The 21328-nt window shown below is 44.2% G+C and overlaps 1 protein-coding gene across 1 annotated transcript in view; it reads left to right on the top strand.

Moving 5' to 3' along the window:
• The window catches only part of LOC135508357 (filamin-A-interacting protein 1-like), a 31634-nt gene extending 11211 nt beyond the window's left edge, over positions 1-20423 (top strand). Inside the window, exons 2-6 of the mRNA XM_064928482.1 lie at positions 2996-3296; positions 3670-3843; positions 4210-4388; positions 14466-17475; positions 18158-20423. Coding sequence (XP_064784554.1) covers positions 3003-3296; positions 3670-3843; positions 4210-4388; positions 14466-17475; positions 18158-18370 — 3870 coding nt within the window. The 5' untranslated portion in view covers positions 2996-3002 and the 3' untranslated portion in view covers positions 18371-20423. The remainder of the gene's footprint in view (positions 1-2995; positions 3297-3669; positions 3844-4209; positions 4389-14465; positions 17476-18157) is intronic.
• Positions 20424-21328: the final 905 nt, after the last annotated feature.

The following is a 21328-nucleotide window of genomic DNA, read 5'->3' as shown; positions in this document are numbered from 1 at the left end:
GGAGCGGTCGGCCAGGCACTGGCGCATCGGCGGGAGGGTTCCGGCCTTGGAGCGGGACTGGACGTTGTGCCTAGACAGGGCACTGGCGCAGAGGAGGGTTCCGGCCTTGGAGCGGGACTGGACGTTGTGCCTAGACAGGGCACTGGCGCAGGGAGGGTTCCGGCCTTGGAGCGGGACTGGACGTTGTGCCTAGACAGGGCACTGGCGCAGGGGAGGGTTCCGGCCTTGGAGCGGGACTGGACGTCGTGCCTGGACTGGACATCGGCGCAGAGGAAGGCTCCTGCCATGGAGCGGGACTGGACGCCGTGCCTGGACCAGAAACCGGTGCAGAGGAAGAATCCGGCCTTGGAGCGGGACTGGACGTTGTGCCTGGACGGGGCACTGGCGCAGGGGAGGGTTCCGGCCTTGGAGCGGGACTGGACGCCGTGCCTGGACTGGGCACCGGCATAGAGGAAGGCTCCGGCCTTGGAGTGGGACTGGACGCCGTGCCTGGACTGGGCACCGGTGCAGAAGAAGGCTCCTGCCCTGGAGCGGGACTGGACACCTTGCCTGGACTGGGCGTCGGTGAAGAGGAAGGCTCCTGCCCTGGAGCTGGACTGGCCGCCTTGCCTGGAAGCTCCGGACCGTGGACCATCGCAGGAGGTTCCGGACTGTGGACCGTCGCAGCAGGTTTCGGACTGTGGACCGTCGTAGGAGGTTCCGGACTGTGGACCGTCGTAGGAGGTTCCGGACTGTGGACCGTCACAGGAGGTTCCGGACTGTGATGTCATACTGTACCAGAACAGAATCACAGAGAGAACACTTGTTCACAGTAAGGGGACTGTAGTTGTTCCATTAATCACAACTCCTTCAAGGGACTGTAGTTGCTCCATTATTCACAACTCCTTCAGGGGCCTGTAGTTGTTCCATTAATCACAACTCCTTCAGGGAACTAGTTGTTCCATTAATCACAACTCCTTCAAGGGACTATAGTTGTTCCATTAATCACAACTCCTTCAAGGGACTATAGTTGTTCCATTAATCACAACTCCTTCAGGTGACTGTAGTTGTTCCATTAATCACACCTCCTTCAGGGAACTAGTTGTTTCATTAATCACATCTCCTTCAGGGGCCTGTAGTTGTTCCATTAATCACAACTCCTTCAGGGAACTAGTTGTTTCATTAATCACAACTCCTTCAAGGGACTGTAGTTGTTCCATTAATCACAACTCCTTCAAGGGACTGTAGTTGTTCCATTAATCACAACTCCTTCAAGGGAATGTAGTTGTTCCATTAATCACAACTCTTTCAGGGAGGAGGAGAGATGCTCTAAGATCAAAGCTCTATGAAGTTTAACACATACAGCGCATGCACACACACAAATGCATTGATGACCTACATTAGCCATACTCAGCAGGTGGAACGAGGTTCGGACCTGGACCCAGAGTGGGGTCAATACGGACCGTGGGTCCCAACCAAAATAAATAAATGTATATACACTGACTACACCAAACAGAGTTCAAAAATCCTTCTTTAATATGTCTCCTCCCCTTTATCTCCACTGATTGAAGTGACATCAATAAGGGATCATAGCTCTCACCTGGTCAGTGTATGTCATGGAAAGAGCAGGTGTTCTTAATGTTTTGTATACTCAGTGTGTATATATATATATATATATATATTTCATGTATAATAATAAGAAGAAGAATTTTAAGAACTTAGATTTCAATGCAATTTGGTTGAGAGTTGTAATAGTAGAATACACAAAGTACAATTTTGAAATGTAGTAGTGCTTGGGCAGTAGTGCAGAAGCATAAATATCATACACCCCAAAAATGCTAACCTCCCCTGTTATTGTAATGGTGAGGTTAGCATATCTTGGGGGTATGATATTTGCGCATCTGTAATTTTTTCAGATGCACACATAAGACATGGCAAAATGTGTTGAATTGTAGGAAATTAGCTACAAAACTGGAAAATATTATTTTCGCCAACAGGAGGGGTGTGAACAGTTTGGGGTGGCATGGGTCCCGAGGTAGGGGTTTGTTACTATGCCAATAAAGACAATATCCATCCGGACCTTTGACCGCAGGGAATTTCTGTGGACCTCATACAGTAGTTGAGTACCCCTGACCTACACTGTGTGCAGTGTACTTGACCCCAACAGACACAGGATGACTCAACAGTATATGAATGCAATGTAACTCTAAAGATTCCTCTAACCTGGTCTGACTGTATAACAAGGTGCATACAGACCATCATAGTTTAAGCCCTGTATTTCTTTTTGACTTGGATCCCAGATTGTTTACAGATTAGCATGACAAACGAGACAAACATCCAGCGTTGCTGCAAATGTTCCAGCGTCCTCCCATCCAACGTGTCACCACCCAGCATGAGATACTCTGTAAAAGAACAGGACATGTCATAAATACCTGTCAGGAACACACACACACCACACATATGCACACACACTCTACCACCACATGCACACACTGTCGAGTGATTTTGTATGTAGAATATTTGTCTAAACTCGGATAGAATAGAGAAATGACAGATGTAGGACATGCTGCCTTGGAGTGCTCTTATAGTTGACCTCACACCTTATAATATTAGACACTTCCTCAGGTAGTTCTAACCTGTGTGTCTCCTGTCATTGAATATAAGATGGTCAGAAAGTTGGTCAGAAAGGCACAGGAAAGGGATGAGGGAGGATGGGTATGAAGATGGGTTTCCAAGGCCATGAAACCGACTGTAAGTGATGTGTCCACAGTCTGAGTAGTGTCCAGGATGTTTATTTGTATTCTCTGGCTCTGTATCTCTCTCTCGTTCTGTCTCAAACACACTCACACTCTCTTTCTCACTTTTCACATGCTTTCAATTGATGTTTGTACAGATTCTATTGACATTAAGTATATTGATTTAGTTGACAATTTCCCTCACTTTTATTCATTGCTGCACAGGTAGAGAGGAGCACAATATTAAAATATGATTCCCTCTGTTATTTTTCTCTGGCCAGGTAGAGGATGAGGTCCAAGAGCAGTGGGGTGGAGAGCCCAGCCAATGGGGTACTCGGGGTTCCCCAGGCAACACAAGACATCAACCAGGAAGAGGGTGTAAATCTGCATACACCCATAAAGAGTCTGAAGGTCAAAGTTCAACCAAACATTGAGGAGTTGGTGGAGGAGGTGGTGGTGGTCTCTGACATAGAGAAGTCAACCGAGGACAGTTTAGGTACTAGTGACAAAAGACAGGGAATCATGGACTTTACTAAAAAGGACCTTCTGAGGCTGCTAGGGGTCATGGAAGGTGAGGTTCAGGTGAGTCTGATAAACTACCGTATGATGATATTGTGCATAGCTTAATAGTTAACTGTGGAGTGAACCATTAATCTTGTCTGCTGGGATGATGTTTACTTTCATTATCCAGTAGGTGGAACCGATTGCCATGCTTTTATTGTAAATCCTCACAATATTTTAGTCCAAAATTAGATATATTTTTGTCTATACTACACTTCCCTCTAGTGGCGGATGTTGGAACTAACACACATTACATTACAGAAAACCTACTCTTACCTTTGCTTGTAAGAGTAGTCCCTTGGTGCCCTAAAGGAGATTCTTATAAACAATAACTTGCAAGGTTTTTTTCAAAGCACTAAGAGAGTGTGTTTTTGTGTGTGTGTGTAACCCCCAGGCGAGGGAGGATGTTATCTGTGTGCTGAAGACTGAGAGGACACGTCTGGAAGCTCTGAAGTCCCACTATGGTTCTGCAGCTCCTACCACAGCCCTCCAGGCCCTACAGAGAGACAGCCTTCTCACCAACACACAAACACACATTGACAATGTCTACCAGTGGCCAATGGCTGAGGTTAGTCACCAACAGTACTGACAGATACGTATTACCTTACAAACCAATAATATTGATTGTCGTATTCTTTTTTTATCTCTTTTTTAAAATAACATTTTATTCGTCATGTACACAGCAGGTATAAAAGGTTAATTGAAATGGTTACGTGCTACAGTAGCTCCCTCAACAATTGCAGCACCATGTAATTCATACAGACAAATCTGGATGTCAAATGTTGAGCATCATTAGTTTTACACATTTTTGCCATGAAATCTACCAGTTTTGTTATACAATAAGGATGCATAGATCAACAAGACAGAAGTACACTAGTTGACTGAATAGTCAGAGTTACAGTCTAATGATTCTCCTGTGTTGTGTGTTCCTCAGCTGGACCGTCTGCAGGATAAACACAAGGACACGTATCGGCGCATGCTGGAACAGCTTCTATTGACTGAGAAGTGTCATCGCCGCACCGTGCACGAGCTGGACAGCGAGAAGCGCAAGCATGCTGACTACATGAACAAGAGTGACGAATTCACTAACCTATTGGAGCAGGAGAGAGAGAGGTAAGATGATGAGGGGGAGGAAAAGAGAGAGGTCAGAGGATGAGGAAGAGACTTGTTAATTCCGTTCTGACCCAAAGCTGAGAGAATTAAAGTAGGAAAAGGTTTACTCAGCATTGGAGCATAATGAAGTTGGTGATGAGGCAATATCTCCCAGTTCTCTTTCTCCCATGACATCATCTGGTCGAGGTTCAGATCAGGTCATCAGGACCATTGGGACCTAGGCTTCAGTAGTCCAAGCATGACTGTGTGTGTGAGAGGAGTGTGTAAGGACACAGAGAGCGGGAACCTCTCAAAGGGATCAGACATGAGAAAGAGCGAGAGAAATCAGCTTGGTCTCAGACTAGACGTAAGATAGTAAACATACATCTGGAACACTCAAATTAGTATGATATGTTACGTTTGGTATGGTTACATAAGACAGAAGGTTACTTAAGGCAAAAATGAAAGTAGGGTGTTTGGTTGGGGTGGATGGGTAGACGTAAAATGCGAACTTCTGGCAACCCAAATGTTGCATGTTCGAATCTCATCACGGACAACGTAATAATTTGAGAACCAACTATTTTCTACTTTGCAACTACTTAGCATGTTAGCTAAGCCTAACCTTAACTCTTTAACCTAATTCTTAACCTCAACCCCTAGCCTAGCTAACGTTAGCCATCTAGCTAATGTTTGCATTAGCCACCTAGCTAACATTAGCCACAACAAATTCAAATCCATAACTTATCATATAGTATGTTTTGCAAATTCATAACATATTATTATCATATAAATTGTAATTCGTAACATATCGTATGAAATGGATGATGGTCATCCACAAATGTATACACACCATACGAAAGGTAACATATCATTCTAACCTCTATACCAAGCGATGTCAGAGGAAGGCTCTAAAAATGGTCAAAGACTCCATCCACCCAAGTCCTAGACTGTTCTCTCTGCTACCGCACGGAAATTTACATTGACCCCTTTATTATGTATTTCTTTATCTTAATTGATTTACACTAACTCCCTTCCCACTCGACTCTACCCACTCACTCCACTGACACTTCAACACACACATGCATATTGACGCTACACACACACTGTCATACAAAATGTTGTCAATAAAACAGTCAATTGGGAATTTCAACAGTATGCAGGCCTTCGTGTTCTATACTTTCACACATGCTGTTGCTGCTACTCTGTTTATTATATATACTGATTGCCTAGTCACTTTTACCCCTACCCACATGTACATACAGTATTACCTCAATTACCTCAACTACCTCATACCCCTGCACATTAACTCAGTACTGGTACTCTTTGTATGTATCCTCATTACAGATTTCCTTTTTTGTTATTTATCAAATATTTATCTTACTTTTTAACTCTGCATTGTTGGGAATGGGATGGTGAGTAAACATTTGACTATAAAGTCTACATCCGGTTGTATTCGGGGCATGTGACCGAATACACTTCGATTTGATAATTGGAATTTCTCAGATGTACTTTTACTATATTACATCTACCCCTGAGTCCAGGTTGGATTAAACTACTCACACAGAGGGATAAATGACGTCATCTGACCAGTGTGTGACCTCACCCTGCCCTCGAAGCCAAGCGGAGCCATGGCCCGACACTGGGACTCCCATTGACACTAATCACCACGGTTTATATGATACCTATCATATGGCCAGGACTTGTAAAGTCAGAAGGCCAGATAACTTTAACAGATTCCACTGGCTAGATCCATCGGATGAGGTTTTTGCAGCAAGCACTATTGTTGCTTCCCAATACAGAGACATATGTGTTTGTTCTTCTCCCTGTGGGAAATGGGGGCATGGAGAACCTGTATGCCCATAAAGTCCATGCACTTCCCTTGGATCCAGCAGCAGCATAAAGGGCCATTGCACAGTTTTAAATGTTCAGTTGTGCAGAGGGTTAATGCGTGCAGTACCAGCCACCTCTGGACACGGACCATTTACTCTGGCCGATAGATGATGTGTTAGAACTACGGTGTGTGTGCGTGTATGTTCCCCACACCCAGTCATCTGCAGGCCAGAGGCCAGAACGGAGACCCAGCTGTGTTTAATAAGCTATAAAACTTCAAACAGCATCACCCAGACAGGCCCAATGGACTCTCAAAGCTCCACAGCACCATCTCCTTCCCTTTTAATTGGACAACTCAGGAGACAGACCATGAAGGCTACATCACTGTCAGAAGAGTCGCCGTCAGAGAGTGGGAGAAGGAGAAAGAGGACAGAAGGAGTACTGTTCATTGGTTCCAAACAGTAGAACAAACTTGAACCTTTGCCCCGGATGTGTTTGATTGACACTTGACTGAGGTAGACCCTGAACATGCCTAACCCCAGGCAGCAGGTTTCACTTTTTTTTGGGGAGAGAGATAGCAACCGCAGGAATTCCCTTTAATGAACCTTCAGCCTGTCTGATGAAAGCCTTCCACATTAACCAACCCCAGAGAAACAGATACAATCAGTGGGACTAAGTTAGACTGCTAGCTATGTACAGTACGAGACAGCAGTGACTTTCATTCTACAAACGAAGGTGGTTATGAACTATAAATTGTTAAATCCAAACCTGAGATAGTTGTTGGAGTTTACAGGTTTCAGTAGGTAGATCTACTTTAAGTCCAGTTGATCTTAATGTAGGTGTTAGCGGTGCCGGTGACAGCCTCTGCCAGGTTGTTTCACTGTCCTGGTTGGCCAGTGTTCAGCCTACTGCCCTCCACAACCTCCTCTTAGTGCCTACAGCCCTGTGTTTAAGGTCTCCTGCTCCATCAGCACTGGCTGAGCCCACATTCCCCTGGCCTGGAGTCAGGAAAGGGCCGCACGCACACACACACACACACACACCTGGTAGAGAGTTGCCACTGTTTTGATGATGCTCTCTGTCAGTGCAAAGTGGGAGCAATCTGTCTACATGTCCATCCATTTCACACCTTTTCATGTAAATAGCTCACTGACGTGTGTGAGTGTGCAAGAAGAAAAGAGAAAACACATACAGGTCTTACACCAAACTACTGAAGGAATTTTGAGTGAAGGGGTTGCTAGCTCTGCTCTTGACTTTGTTTTCACATGCAGTATGTTGTAAATTAGGGAATAGAAGCGTTGCTGCGGTTGATACAAGTTGTATTCAAAAGAGAGGCATTTAATGCCGCTTTCCATCATTGTGATCAAACCTACACCGGCCTGTGATCCAGACTTTGGGTGTTTTAAAGTAGTTTAGCTTCTGGTGCACTTCTGTTAACACAACATCAATGAGATGAAGTTTATCGATTATGCTGTAGCTGAGCGCTTAATGCTTTTCCCCCTCAAGAGCAGCGATTACAGTCCACGGCTGTGTTTTGACAGGCACAGCGTCTCATCTTTCATCCACAACCCTCTGACACATACAGGCTGCTGCGCCTCCAACTACATTCCTCAGGGAAACAAAGGATGAGTGACATGCTGTTTCATCATGAACATGTGTTTTCTCAGGGACCCACTGTTGATTGCACCTGAACATGTGCTCAAGGGAGTTCAGGATCTTATGTTTATAGACCACGTCATTCTGAAACTTACAATCATTTGACCATCCTGAATCCATGATCCAATAGAGCTGATAACGTTCCACCTATGTTCCGTGAATCCATGATCCAATAGAGCCGATAACATTCCACCTATGTTCCGTGAATCCATGATCCAACAGAGCCGATAACGTTCCACCTATGTTCCGTGAATCCATGATCCAACAGAGCCGATAACGTTCCACCTATGTTCCGTGAATCCATGATCCAACAGAGCCGATAACGTTCCACCTATGTTCCGTGAATCCATGATCCAACAGAGCCAAATTCAAAACAACAGAAATGTCATAATTCAAATTCCTCAAACATACATGTATTTTATACCATTTTAAAGGTAGTCTTGTTGTTAATCCCACCACAGTGTCCAATTTCAAATATGCTTTTCAGCGAAAGCACCACAAACGATTGTTAGGTCACCACCAAACCACAATAAACACAGCAATTTTTCCAGCCAAAGAGAGGAGTCACAAAAAGCACAAATAGAGATAAAATTAAATCACTAACCTTTAATGATCTTCATCAGATGACACACATAGGACTTCATGTTACACAATACATGTATGTTTTGTTTGATAAAGTTCGTATTTATATAAAAAATCTGAGTTTATATTGGCGCGTTACATTCACTAGTTCCAAAAACATCCAGTGATTTTGCATAGCCACATCGATTCAACAGAAATACTCATCATAAATGTAGATGATAATACAAGTTATACACATGGAATTATAGATATACCTTTCCTTAATGATATTGCTGTTTCAGATTTCAAAAACTTTACAGAAAAAGCAAACCATTCAATAATCTGAGACGGTGCTCAGAACAATAGTCAAATTAGCCGCCATTTTAGAGTCAACATAAACCAGAAATTACATAATAAATATTCCCTTACCATTGATGATCTTCATCAGAATGCACTCCCAGGAATCCCAGGTCCACAATAAATGCTTGATTGTTCGATAATGTCTGTTATTTATGTCCAATTAGCTACTTTTGTTAGCGCGTTTGGTACACCTATCCAAACGTTGGTGCTGGTCGACCTTTTCTTCTGACAAAAACTTCAAAAAGTTATATTACAGGTCGAAGAAACATTTCAAACTAAGTACAGAATCAATCATTAGGATGTTTTTATCATAAATCTTCAATAAAGTTCCAACCGGAGAATTCCTTCGTGTCTTGAGGAGGAACGGAAAGCAGGAAGATATCATGTGCTATGCGCGTGACCTGAAACTGGCTCTCTGCCAGTAGTCTGATTCATTCCCCTCTTATTCAGTCCCACAACACAGTAGAAGCCTCATTCAAATTTCTATAGACACTTGACATCTAGTAGAAGCCCTAGGAAGTGAATTTCAATAGGTAATGGGTTGAAAATAGATTTCTCACTTCCTGTTTGGATTTCTTCTCTGGTTTTTGCCTGCCATATGAGTTCTGTTATACTCACAGACATCATTCAAACAGTTGTAGAAAATGCAGAGTGTTTTCTATCCAATACTAATAATAATATGCATATATTAGCAACTGAGACTGAGGAGCAGGCCGTTTACTCTGGGCACCTTTCATCCAAGCTACTCAATAGTGCCCCTGCAGCCATAAGAAGTTAAAGGTCAATAATGCTGCTTGTTGGAGACTTTGACTTGGCCTTAGATCACGAGGGGCTCCTGAGGACATTGCTAAACCTCTGATGGATTTGACAGGGTAGCCGTTTGACCACAGTTACTACCTCCCGAATTACTGTTTCTCCAGGGAGATAGGGAGCTCTACTTTACGTCTGAAGGTCAGGTGTGAGTGACTTCTCCCCAATGTGACCTTGCCGCTGTAGGCCCAATTGACAGTGACATCATGCCTGTGACCTTTGTGTGAGGGTAATTTTAGAATGCCGATTGCTTAGGTGTCAATGACTTATGGACGTGGGTAAGTGTGTATGAAGATCAAGTGGCACACTGTAGAGCAGGAGTGTCAAACATACGGCCCACAGACCAGATCCCGATGGCAAGCCAATTCAATTCGGCTAGGGGGTGGTTTGAGTCATTTAAAAAAATATTATTTTTCTATTATTATTTTTCATTTTTCAGTGAAAAAATATTATATCGACATGGAAATGACTAAAACCAAACTGTGTAGAAATTATAATGGCTCAAAAGTCTCTGTCCAGCTCACTAACAGTCATCGAAACCGAAGCTAGACAGTCAGGGAGCAATCGATGCAAAGCAATGGATAGAGGACTATTTTTAGAAATATTTTACGATGGGAAATATAACCAATTTTAAGTGTGTTCCTCCAGACCTCGGTGAAGACCAAATGTGGACCGTGGAGCAAAATGAGTTTTCCACCGCTGCTGTAGAGGCTGGATGATACTCTGCACAGTAGGCTGACATGGTGATCTGACTTGGCAGTGGGATTTGAATGATACCGATGTTCATAATCCTTCAACATAAACAAAAGATCTGCTCTATTAGAATCTAGAATTCAACGCATCCTCTGTATAGAGGTAATTTCACTGTAAGATCTACTCCCCTTTAATTTGGTGCATGTGACAAATAAAATTTGATTTGAAGTATGATGAGCTCTAAAAGGGATAGTTGTTACGTACCTCCTAAAGGAGGGAGGTGCAGGAATCGGGAGCAGGAGAGCAAGGAAGTCCCAGTGGCACAATTGTTCATTGAGCAGTCCCAACACAACTACAACATGGGACTGAAACACGCCCAAACGAGGTTAACACATACACAGGGAAATAAAGGCTACACACGGAGGAGAAACCTCTACTCCTAAACTCATACCAACCGGCACAACTGCCGTGAGAAAAGAAAACCCTGTGGTGCAGCCACGCACCCCTAACAACGTAACCACAGAAAACAATTCCGCACAAAGACTAACAGGCAGCGGAGGTAAATATACCCACCAAAATCAACTAATAAGACACAGGTGTAAACAATAAGACAGACACAAACGAAAAATGGATCAGTAGCAGCTAGTAGGCCGGCAATGACAACCGCCGAGCACCGCCCGAACAGGAAGAGGAGCCACCTTCAGTGGAAGTTGTGACAGTAGTTTATTACAGATTCATTGCATTGCCATTCATTCTTGTTGTTGAAGACAGAAGTTTCTTTGTTTGTCTGTAAGCTGTAGAGTGCTAGGCCTACGGTCTCTGTATTGATCCACACCATATCGCTCAGAGTCAGCACCTCATAAAACCATTGTCAGGGTTCCCATGTGTCCGAGTGTTCATAGAGTCTGTCTCCTCACCTCCAGGGAGCGGAACTGGCTCATCCCTATCTGTTTTCCCCATTATACGTCAGCTTTATACGGAGCAGAACGCAGATCCACGTCTCCCAAGATGACACAACAGCAGACAGACTCGCTGTCCTCTCTCCTACTGAGCTTAAAGCTTCCTGTCTGTAGGCAGGGATATTAGGAGATTAATCACAGGGCTATTTTGCATTGTTTTCCATCAACAGAATTTGGCTTAGCCAAAACAGCGCTGTGTCTATGGAGACCACTTTAAGTAATGTAAGAAGTGTCTGAATCACTTGTGTACACAGGCTTTTGTAGTAGCCTGTGTATAGGAGTCATTTCTCTTGAAACACATTGCCTGTTAGTGAACACAGGAAAGGGGGGAAACCAATTAAGGAGGAGTGTAAAGAACGCCCTCATCTGACCAGGGTCCCTCCTACTTCCTCACAGTCTAAACCAGAGCCCCACAGATCTCTGCCAAACTGCCTTTCCTGCCTATGGGTGAGTTGACATCACCAGCTAAAAGTCCGGTGCTACACACACAGCATTTATTCACCTTTCATTGTCCTGATGACATGCTTGGAATGCGATGGTAGAGTTCTTGTGGAGAAATGCCAACTCTGAACTTAGAGTGGATCCTGTACTATGGCAAACATGTTAGACATGGACTCTCCTGTAGTTCATCTAGAATAGTGGGTAAGTTTTGGTTGGTGTCTAAGTTGTTTAGAGTGCAAATGTTTCTGCTGGTATAAAATGTACTGCAGTCAGAAATATGTTTCTTGGTTGATATCCTAGCTCATGGTGAGATTTACTGTATATATAAAAACTTCAGGCAAAAGATGGAGAGGAGAGTTCCCAAGACAACTTTGCATTCAGTGTGGAGAGATTCCTCACATGGACAAGCACAGCATACAAGAGACCGCTCAGTGGGGGTTCAATCAAACTTTCACTCACATTTTGTTTTCTCAGTCTTGATTTCAGCAGCAAGGATGGAAAACAGCAAGGGAGTTTTTGGCAGTTTTTCCTAGTGTACTAGATTGTTCAGTGTGCTGCAGCTCTTTGCCAAATTTAGTGTGCGAGCCATGGCTATCTGAGCCAGAAAGAATTAGTGGAGGGTTCGGTGTCTGATCTGACCCATCATTGTTCACTGTGACACAGAATTATGTGTTTTTTCATTAATCCTTCCTTATCCTGATCATCCTTTATGCAGTAAAATAAACGGATCCAGAGGAAATCAGGCTAACATCTACAGTGCCTTGCGAAAGTATTCGGCCCCCTTGAACTGTGTGACCTTTTGCCACATTTCAGACTTCAAACATAAAGATAAAAAACTGTATTTTTTTGTGAAGAATCAACAACAAGTGGGACACAATCATGAAGTGGAACGACATTTATTGGATATTTCAAACTTTTTTAACAAATCAAAAACTGAAAAAATGGGCGTGCAAAATTATTCAGCCCCTTTACTTTCAGTGCAGCAAACTCTCTCCAGAAGTTCAGTGAGGATCTCTGAATGGTCCAATGTTGACCTAAATGACTAATGATGATAAATACAATCCACCTGTGTGTAATCAAGTCTCCGTATAAATGCACCTGCACTGTGATAGTCTCAGAGGTCCGTTAAAAGCGCAGAGAGCATCATGAAGAACAAGGAACACACCAGGCAGGTCCGAGATACTGTTGTGAAGAAGTTTAAAGCCGGATTTGGATACAAAAATATTTCCCAAGCTTTGAACATCCCAAGGAGCACTGTGCAAGCGATAATATTGAAATGGAAGGAGTATCAGACCACTGCAAATCTACCAAGACCTGGCCATCCCTCTAAACTTTCAGCTCATACAAGGAGAAGACTGATCAGAGATGCAGCCAAGAGGCCCATGATCACTCTGGATGAACTGCAGAGATCTACAGCTGAGGTGGGAGACTCTGTCCATAGGACAACAATCAGTCATATATTGCACAAATCTGGCCTTTATGGAAGAGTGGCAAGAAGAAAGCCATTTCTTAAAGATATCCATAAAAAGTGTTGTTTAAAGTTTGCCACAAGCCACCTGGGAGACACACCAAACATGTGGAAGAAGGTGCTCTGGTCAGATGAAACCAAAATTGAACTTTTTGGCAACAATGCAAAACGTTATGTTTGGCGTAAAAGCAAGACAGCTCATCACCCTGACCACACCATCCCCACTGTCAAACATGGTGGTGGAAGCATCATGGGTTTTCTTCAGCAGGGACAGGGAAGATGGTTAAAATTGATGGGAAGATGGATGGAGCCAAATACAGGACCATTCTGGAAGAAAACCTGATGGAGTCTGCAAAAGACCTGAGACTGGGACAGAGATTTGTCTTCCAACAAGACAATGATCCAAAACATAAAGCAAAATCTACAATGGAATGGTTCAAAAATAAACATATCCAGGTGTTAGAATGGCCAAGTCAAAGTCCAGACCTGAATCCAATCGAGAATCTGTGGAAAGAACTGAAAACTGCTGTTCACAAATGCTCTCCATCCAACCTCACTGAGCTCGAGCTGTTTTGAAAGGAGGAATGGGAAAAAAATTCCGTCTCTCGATGTGCAAAACTGATAGAGACATACCCCAAGCGACTTACAGCTGTAATCGCAGCAAAAGGTGGCGCTACAAAGTATTAACTTAAAGGGGCTGAATAATTTTGCACGCCCAATTTTTCAGTTTTTGATTTGTTAAAAAAGTTTGAAATATCCAATAAATGTCGTTCTACTTCATGATTGTGTCCCACTTGTTGTTGATTCTTCACAAAAAAAATACAGTTTTATATCTTTATGTTTGAAGCCTGAAATGTGGCAAAAGGTCGCAAAGTTCAAGGGGGCCGAATACTTTCAAAAGGCACTGTACCAGGTTTATTAATTGGGAATATGAGAGAATCACTTATATTCATCCCTTTTGATAAATATGATTGAATACATCCCAAAGAGTATGTAGCAGCAGCAAATATCAGTAGTCATGTCTTCTAAATAAATACTATCTTAGTGTTTAAGTTTCATGGCAGCTTACTATTGTGTTCAATCACTCCTGTCATGTGAGACCAATTCTCTATGGTTTGACATTTCTGTAGAAATTCAAAAAATGGTGCTACAAAGTATCAAGCTTGGCTGAAGTGAATTATGTTTAAATTATATTTTTCTTTGTGAAAGATTACATTACAGAATGATACGCCGTATAAAATTACTTCTAGGATGTACAGTCCAGCAGAACAGTTTACACATACTTAATGGTAAAAAAATAAATAAATGTTCTCTTGCCAGATTGAAGAGGTTGCTGGAGAATGAGAAAGCCTACCAGGTCCGTAAAGAGAAGGAGAACACCAAGCGTCTGGAGAAGGTGAGGGAGGAGCTGGTCAAACTGAAGTCCTTTGCCCTGATGCTGGTGGATGAGCGGCAACTCCACCTGGAGCAGATGGACCAGCAGAGCCAGAGGGTCCAGGAGCTGACCCAGCAGCTGTCCCAGAGGGAGCAGGACCTGAGCAATGCCAGTGCCAGGGCCCAGGAGGACAGACAGAGGGCCCTGAGCTTGGAGGGCGAGCTGAGTGAGTGCCAGGCCAAGTTTACCCAGGAGCAGGAGGAGATTACAGCCAAGCTGGCCAGCCAGGAGTACCAGAACCGCCTGTTGGATGTCAAGCTGTCTGGACTCACCCACACTCTGGAGGAGCTGGAGGAGAGCAACAGGGCTCTGAGGAGGTCAGAGGAGGAGAGCAATGGGGCTCTGAGTAGGTCAGAGGACAGGTTGGAGGAGAGCAATGGGGCTCTGAGGAGGTCAAAGGAGGAGCTGGAGGAGAGCAAATGGGCTCTGGGGAAGTCAAAGGAGGAGCTGGAGGAGAGCAACGGGGCTCTGATGAGGTCAAAGGAGGAGCTGGACGAGCTGAGGGACAAGATCAGCAAAGGGGATTGTGGGAACTCTAACCTAATGACTGAACTGGAGAACCTCCGCAAACGGGTATTTGAGATGGAAGGGCAGGACGAGGAGATCACCAAGGCAGAGGCCCAGTGCAGGGAGCTGAAGAAGAGGTTGCAGGAGGAAGAGAGCCGAGGGAAAGAACTCAAACTGCAAGTGGAGAAGCTCCAGAGGAGAATGGTGGAACTGGAGAGACTAGAGTGGGCGTTCAATGCCAGCAAGGCGGAGTGCTTCCAGTTACACGCCACTCTGGAGAGAGAGAAGGACGTGTCAAAGGAGCTTGCCGACGAACTGGTTGCCGTTAAGATACGCATGAAAGAGATGGAATCCTCTGAGCTGAGACTGGAAAAGACTGAGCAGGGCCTTAAAGATGACCTGGCAAAGCTGAAATCATTCACTATGGTAATGGTTGATGAGAAGAATAATATGATGGAGAGAATGCTGTTAGAGGAGAAGAAGAGGGATGATCTGAGTAAGATGTTCAAAGTGGAGCAGGTCAAGGTCATGGAGGTGACTGAGAGATTGATAGAGGAGAGTAAAAAGCTCCTGAAGTTGAAATCAGAGATGGAGGCCAAGGTTGGGACCCTGACCAGAGAGAAAGGAGAGCTTAGCACTAAGCTCAGATGTGAAATGGAAAAGAGCAAGGATCTGAGCTCCAAAGTCAGCCAAATGAACAAGAGGTCAGATGGATTGCAGGAGGCAGAAAATATATCCACAAATAACATAGCAAAGAGGGAACTGGGAAGCTTGTCAGATGGGAGTTCGAAAGAGGACAACAGGGTGAAGGAGCTAACGTTTGAAATAGAGCGGTTGAAAAACCGTCTCAAGCAGCTGGAGGTTGTGGAGGGCGATTTGATAAAGACAGAGGATCAGTATGACCTGCTGGAGAAAAAGTTAATGACGGAGCAAGACAAGGCCAACATTCTCTCCCAGCAGGTGGAGGAGATGAGGAGTCAGATCGCCAGGACTAAAGCAATAGAGAATGGAGAGGTGGTGAGCCAGGAGGCAGACCTACGACAGCGCTGCAGGACAGAGAACGCCAACACCAGAGACTTGCAGAATGACATGGTAGCCCTCAAGGAGAAGATCCATGAGCTGATGCACAAAGAAGACCAGCTCTCTCAACTCCAAGTGGACTACTCCTTCCTCCAGCAGAGGTTCCTAGAGGAAGAGGAGAAGAAGAACAACATGAGCATTGAGGTCCTCCACCTCACCAAAGAGCTGGAGGTGACCAAGCGCCACAGCCGCGCTCTACGACCCAGTCTGAACGGGAGGAGGATGGTGGACATTGCCATGGCGTCCACAGGAGTTCAGACTGATGCGCTGGCCAATGAGACGGCAGAAGAGGACACCCCAGCCGTGTTCATCAGGAAGTCCGTCCAGGAAGAGAATCACATCATGAGTAATCTTCGACAGAAGGGTCTCAAGAAACCCACAGATAAAGCTGGTGGTCATGAACGCTACTCACCCTCTGTTGCCGCTGACCTCAGCATGAAGAAGTCCTGGATTCCCTGGATGAGGAAGAGGGAAATCATCCCTCAGGGTGGTAATCTGGACAAGTCTGTCCATATCAACAGTGAATCCATGCATTCTGATCTGGCCATGTCCCAGAAGCAAGGGCAGCCTTTACGCATCAGAGTGACCCCAGACCACGAGAACAGCACAGCTACCTTGGAGATCAGCAGTCCTTCTACTGAGGACCTCTATTCCAGCTCCAGCCTCAGCCTCAGTCCCACCCTGCAGGGCCACCAGAAGCCTCGGATCACTATCATTCCCACCCACACCGCCGCAGCTTCAAGGGGAAAAGCCAGTGCCGGGCCAGGGGGACCAGAGAGGTCCAAGTCCCCGGTCACCGTCACCACCATCTCCAGGGCCAAGTCACCAGAGATCAGCAAGGCCTCCTCCTCATCAGGCAGACCCATATCACCCATATCCATCATGACAGTTAGCGCTTCTATGGTGTCCAACATGTCCACCTCCCCAGAGCCCCAAGAGATGACCATGGGCCGGGCCGTGTTCAAGGTGACCCCTGAGAAACAGATGGTCCCCACACCGATCAGGAAGTACAATTCCAATGCCAGTATCATCACCACCACAGAGGACAACAAGATTCACATCCACCTGCACGGCTCCCAGTTCAATAAGGGCCCCTCGGAGGGCCACAACAACACAGGACCCAAGGTGGTGGTTAGGCCTGTCGGCATGGCAACAGAGTGTAGCAGAGAGATGATGTTATCCACAGGCACGGTGTTGCGCTCCCCTCGCCATAGTGCCACTGCTGTCAAAACCACACCCAGTAAAGTGATGAGCAGCATCACCATCACTGCAGTCACGTCCACCCCTTCCAGACCAGCACAAGCTGTGGTGAGTCTACTCAGTACATCAATTCACCTGGCTGTTATGTTAATGTGTTATTAACTGGTTCAAACTTATACTTTGAGTTGTGTTAACCCTATGCACCCACAATTAAATTAGGAATATAATAAAAGGAAATCTATGAAAATAATTAAGTTTATGAACTATAAAAATAATGATTTTGTAAGATTGTGGACATGTACATTCCTTTCTGTTATGTAACATATTGATGGGCGACAAGGTAGCATCTCACTGAATGGGTGGTATAATGAGGTCTTTGTGGGGCAAATGGTAGCGTGACAGAGAGAGCTTTATCAACAGCCGTCCAGACAACAGAGCTCTAATGATATGGCAATCTGCCACCATGTTACAATCATCCTGTCACTTATAGCTGCTGCTCAGTGTGTTCATTCTCACACAGACACACAGGTCACAAACACCCTTACTGACAGAAGAAAGGCAGCACAGAGCCAGTAGGCTGCCATACGCCGTAACATGACTCTCAGCATTACTCCCCCACTGAGTTGGTCTTGAAAGAAGGACAGTTCCTATAGTATATGTTCTCTAAGGGAAATGTTTTCATTGATATTCCCCCTCAGTAATTGATCCTTTTCTTCTACCCGTTTCTCTGTTGTGGCCTCCTCTTCTCTCACCCCCTCTCCTCTTTCTATCCTATCCCTTTATCGCCCAGCCCGGGCATGATGCCCACCCACCCCGGGCAGGGCTCACCCGTATCCCCATGTCCAAGGGCCTGAAGACAGGCAAAGCCATGCTGGGAGCCCTGGGGATGTCTGGAGGAATGAGGCTGGAGCAGAGAGCAGAAAGCCAGTCCATGAGGATAGAGCTGAAGAAATCCACAATCAGCAGCACAACAGCCTTTCAAAATGGAGGGAAAAGCTGTTAGAGCCAGAAACACAAACAGGGAACAGAAGTCAAACAAGCTGCCAACCAATAGTAATGTTCTATGGGTCAAAGGTGCTCAGTATAGAGGCACAATTAAATGACCTGGAGACAGAGAGCGAGGTGGGATTTTCAGACAAGGGAAAGTCGTTTGGCTCCTCTCTATTGAGCAGGAGCCTAAATTGATCATTGTGTTCTTGTCTAACTGAAAACAATACACATATCTAATATATTATATTTTTAGAAACTATTTATATTATGTTCTGTGTTTGTAATGTGGATGAAATCAACTGATAACCGCTGACATGTGTGCATTTTATAAGGGGAGAGGCCGTGTGTATTGGCAGGTAGTTCTGCTATTAACTGCTTCATGTACTCGTTAGGGGACTGCTTCACCCAGTGAGCTTTTCATTATGCATTTTGTAAGGGGAGAGGCCGTGTGTATTGGCAGGTAGTTCTGCTATTAACTGCTTCATGTACTCGTTAGGGGACTGCTTCACCCAGTGAGCTTTTCATTATGCATTTTGTAAGGGGAGAGGCCGTGTGTATTGGCAGGTAGTTCTGCTATTAACTGCTTCATGTACTCGTTAGGGGACTGCTTCACCCAGTGAGCTTTTCATTATGCATTTTGTAAGGGGAGAGGCCGTGTGTATTGGCAGGTAGTTCTGCTATTAACTGCTTCATGTACTCGTTAGGGGACTGCTTCACCTAGTGAGCTTTTCATTATGCATTTTGTAAGGGGAGAGGCCGTGTGTATTGGCAGGTAGGTCTGCTATTAACTGCTTCATGTACTCGTTAGGGGACTGCTTCACCCAGTGAGCTTTTCATTATGCATTTTGTAAGGGGAGAGGCTGTCTGTATTGGCAGGTAGTTCTGCTATTAACTGCTTCATGTACTCGTTAGGGGACTGCTTCACCCAGTGAGCTTTTCATTATGCATTTTGTAAGGGGAGAGGTTGTCTGTATTGGCAGGTAGTTCTGCTATTAACTGCTTCATGTACTCGTTAGGGGACTGCTTCACCCAGTGAGCTTTTCATTATGCATTTTGTAAGGGGAGAGGCCGTGTGTATTGGCAGGTAGTTCTGCTATTAACTGCTTCATGTACTCGTTAGGGGACTGCTTCACCCAGTGAGCTTTTCATTATGCATTTTGTAAGGGGAGAGGCCGTGTGTATTGGCAGGTAGTTCTGCTATTAACTGCTTCATGTACTCGTTAGGGGACTGCTTCACCCAGTGAGCTTTTCATTATGCATTTTGTAAGGGGAGAGGCCGTGTGTATTGGCAGGTAGTTCTGCTATTAACTGCTTCATGTACTCGTTAGGGGACTGCTTCACCTAGTGAGCTTTTCATTATGCATTTTTGTACTGCATTTAATATGGAGGCCATATCATTTGGTTTGCAGCAAATTAAACGGGTCCTTTTTATGTAATGGTTTTTAAATAACCATTTTTTTTTAAAGATGACAGAATATTGTCATGAGAATACATGCAACATTGAGTGGACAATGTCAATGTTCTCTAACATTATTTTGGATGCATTCTTTGTGCAAGGCATCAGTTGAACCAGACTCACTATAGTAATTAATTCATCTCACATTAATTTACTGACTAGGCAGTGCTTGTATTGACTTGCTGTGTGTTATGAAATCGGAAAATATATAAATTGGAAAATGTATCAAAACAAATGGCCGTATACATCAATGCTTCTGCTGTGATACACTGGAGAGACAAATTGTCAGTCATCTTTCAGTTGTGGAGCGCTCACTTGCCATAGAGCAATTAAAATCAACTCGTTTAACAAGCTGCCTGTGTCTACAAACACCAACCATGTGCCCTCTGAATGAAAGAATAATATTGTCTCTAATTTGCTCAATCGACCAATGAGAGAATCAAACCAGTGTCATTAGATGGGTTTGTTGTGAGTCAAAGGGTAACTAGCCTGAGACCCCCTATGGGAAATGTATGTATAGAAATATAGGAATTCAAAATGCGTCAAAATATATTTTGTAATGTCTATGCCATAAATAAAATATCTCTACATGTTTTAAATGTGTATAAAACAGACCTGCCTTTACAGTTTGTAACGTAAACAAGCAATGAGCATTGTCACTTATAATAGAACACATTGAATTAATGTGAACATGATGAAACAATTGAAAGAAACATAATTGTAATACAAAAAAAAGACCAGCATAGCAAATGTATGCTGATATGAGCAAATTCACTCAGAGCAAATGGCCTGTGGGACAAAAAGAAGAATGGTTCATATATGGCTGAAGTAGCAGGGATGTTGAAGTAAAAGCTCAGTTGAGGAGATGAATAGATACATTTTGGAAGGATTCAGTCAAACCTCACTAGGGTAGATTGTCATGTGACACAACCATTGATGCCATGAGGTCAAAGCGTGAGGGAGGGAGCAGGCCAGAGAGCTTTCGAGGGAGTGGTCCAGGCCCTTGGCTTGGAGGCCTTTAGATGGTCACATCAGTGTAGGGGACCCATAGACTTGCGGTTGATGTTAGCAGGAGATCACCAGAGAAAGCTATGATTGGCTGACAGTCTTGGAGCTAAACCTAGTGTAGTGTAAAGCAATATTCAAGTATAGAGCACCTACAGTCAGTCAGTCCAGAAGAATCTACCACTTGCAATCTATTACATCACTGACATATACATCCATCCCAAACATAAATATTGTTTGGGCGCTTTGTGTCACAAATTAGTCAGTGAACATGGGGTTAGAATAGAATATAATAAAAAAAATGAGAGTATTTTCCCAGAGGGAACTTCAGTGAAGTCTGAATAGGGTATACTGTAAATCATATAGACTCCAGTGAATTGAGATATAACGTATTGTAGCCTCATCCTATGAGGATGATATGTCCAGTGTCACATGAAAACATAATGAAACAATGAGTGCACATTTTAAAATCCACTGCGACACAAGGTGATCAATTCAAAATGTTAAAAG

This window comes from Oncorhynchus masou, chromosome 21 (genome assembly GCF_036934945.1).
Source record: "Oncorhynchus masou masou isolate Uvic2021 chromosome 21, UVic_Omas_1.1, whole genome shotgun sequence".
Taxonomy (NCBI): domain Eukaryota; kingdom Metazoa; phylum Chordata; class Actinopteri; order Salmoniformes; family Salmonidae; genus Oncorhynchus; species Oncorhynchus masou.
The sequence above is the reverse complement of the archived record's forward strand: the minus strand, read 5'-3'. Positions and strand labels throughout refer to the sequence as shown.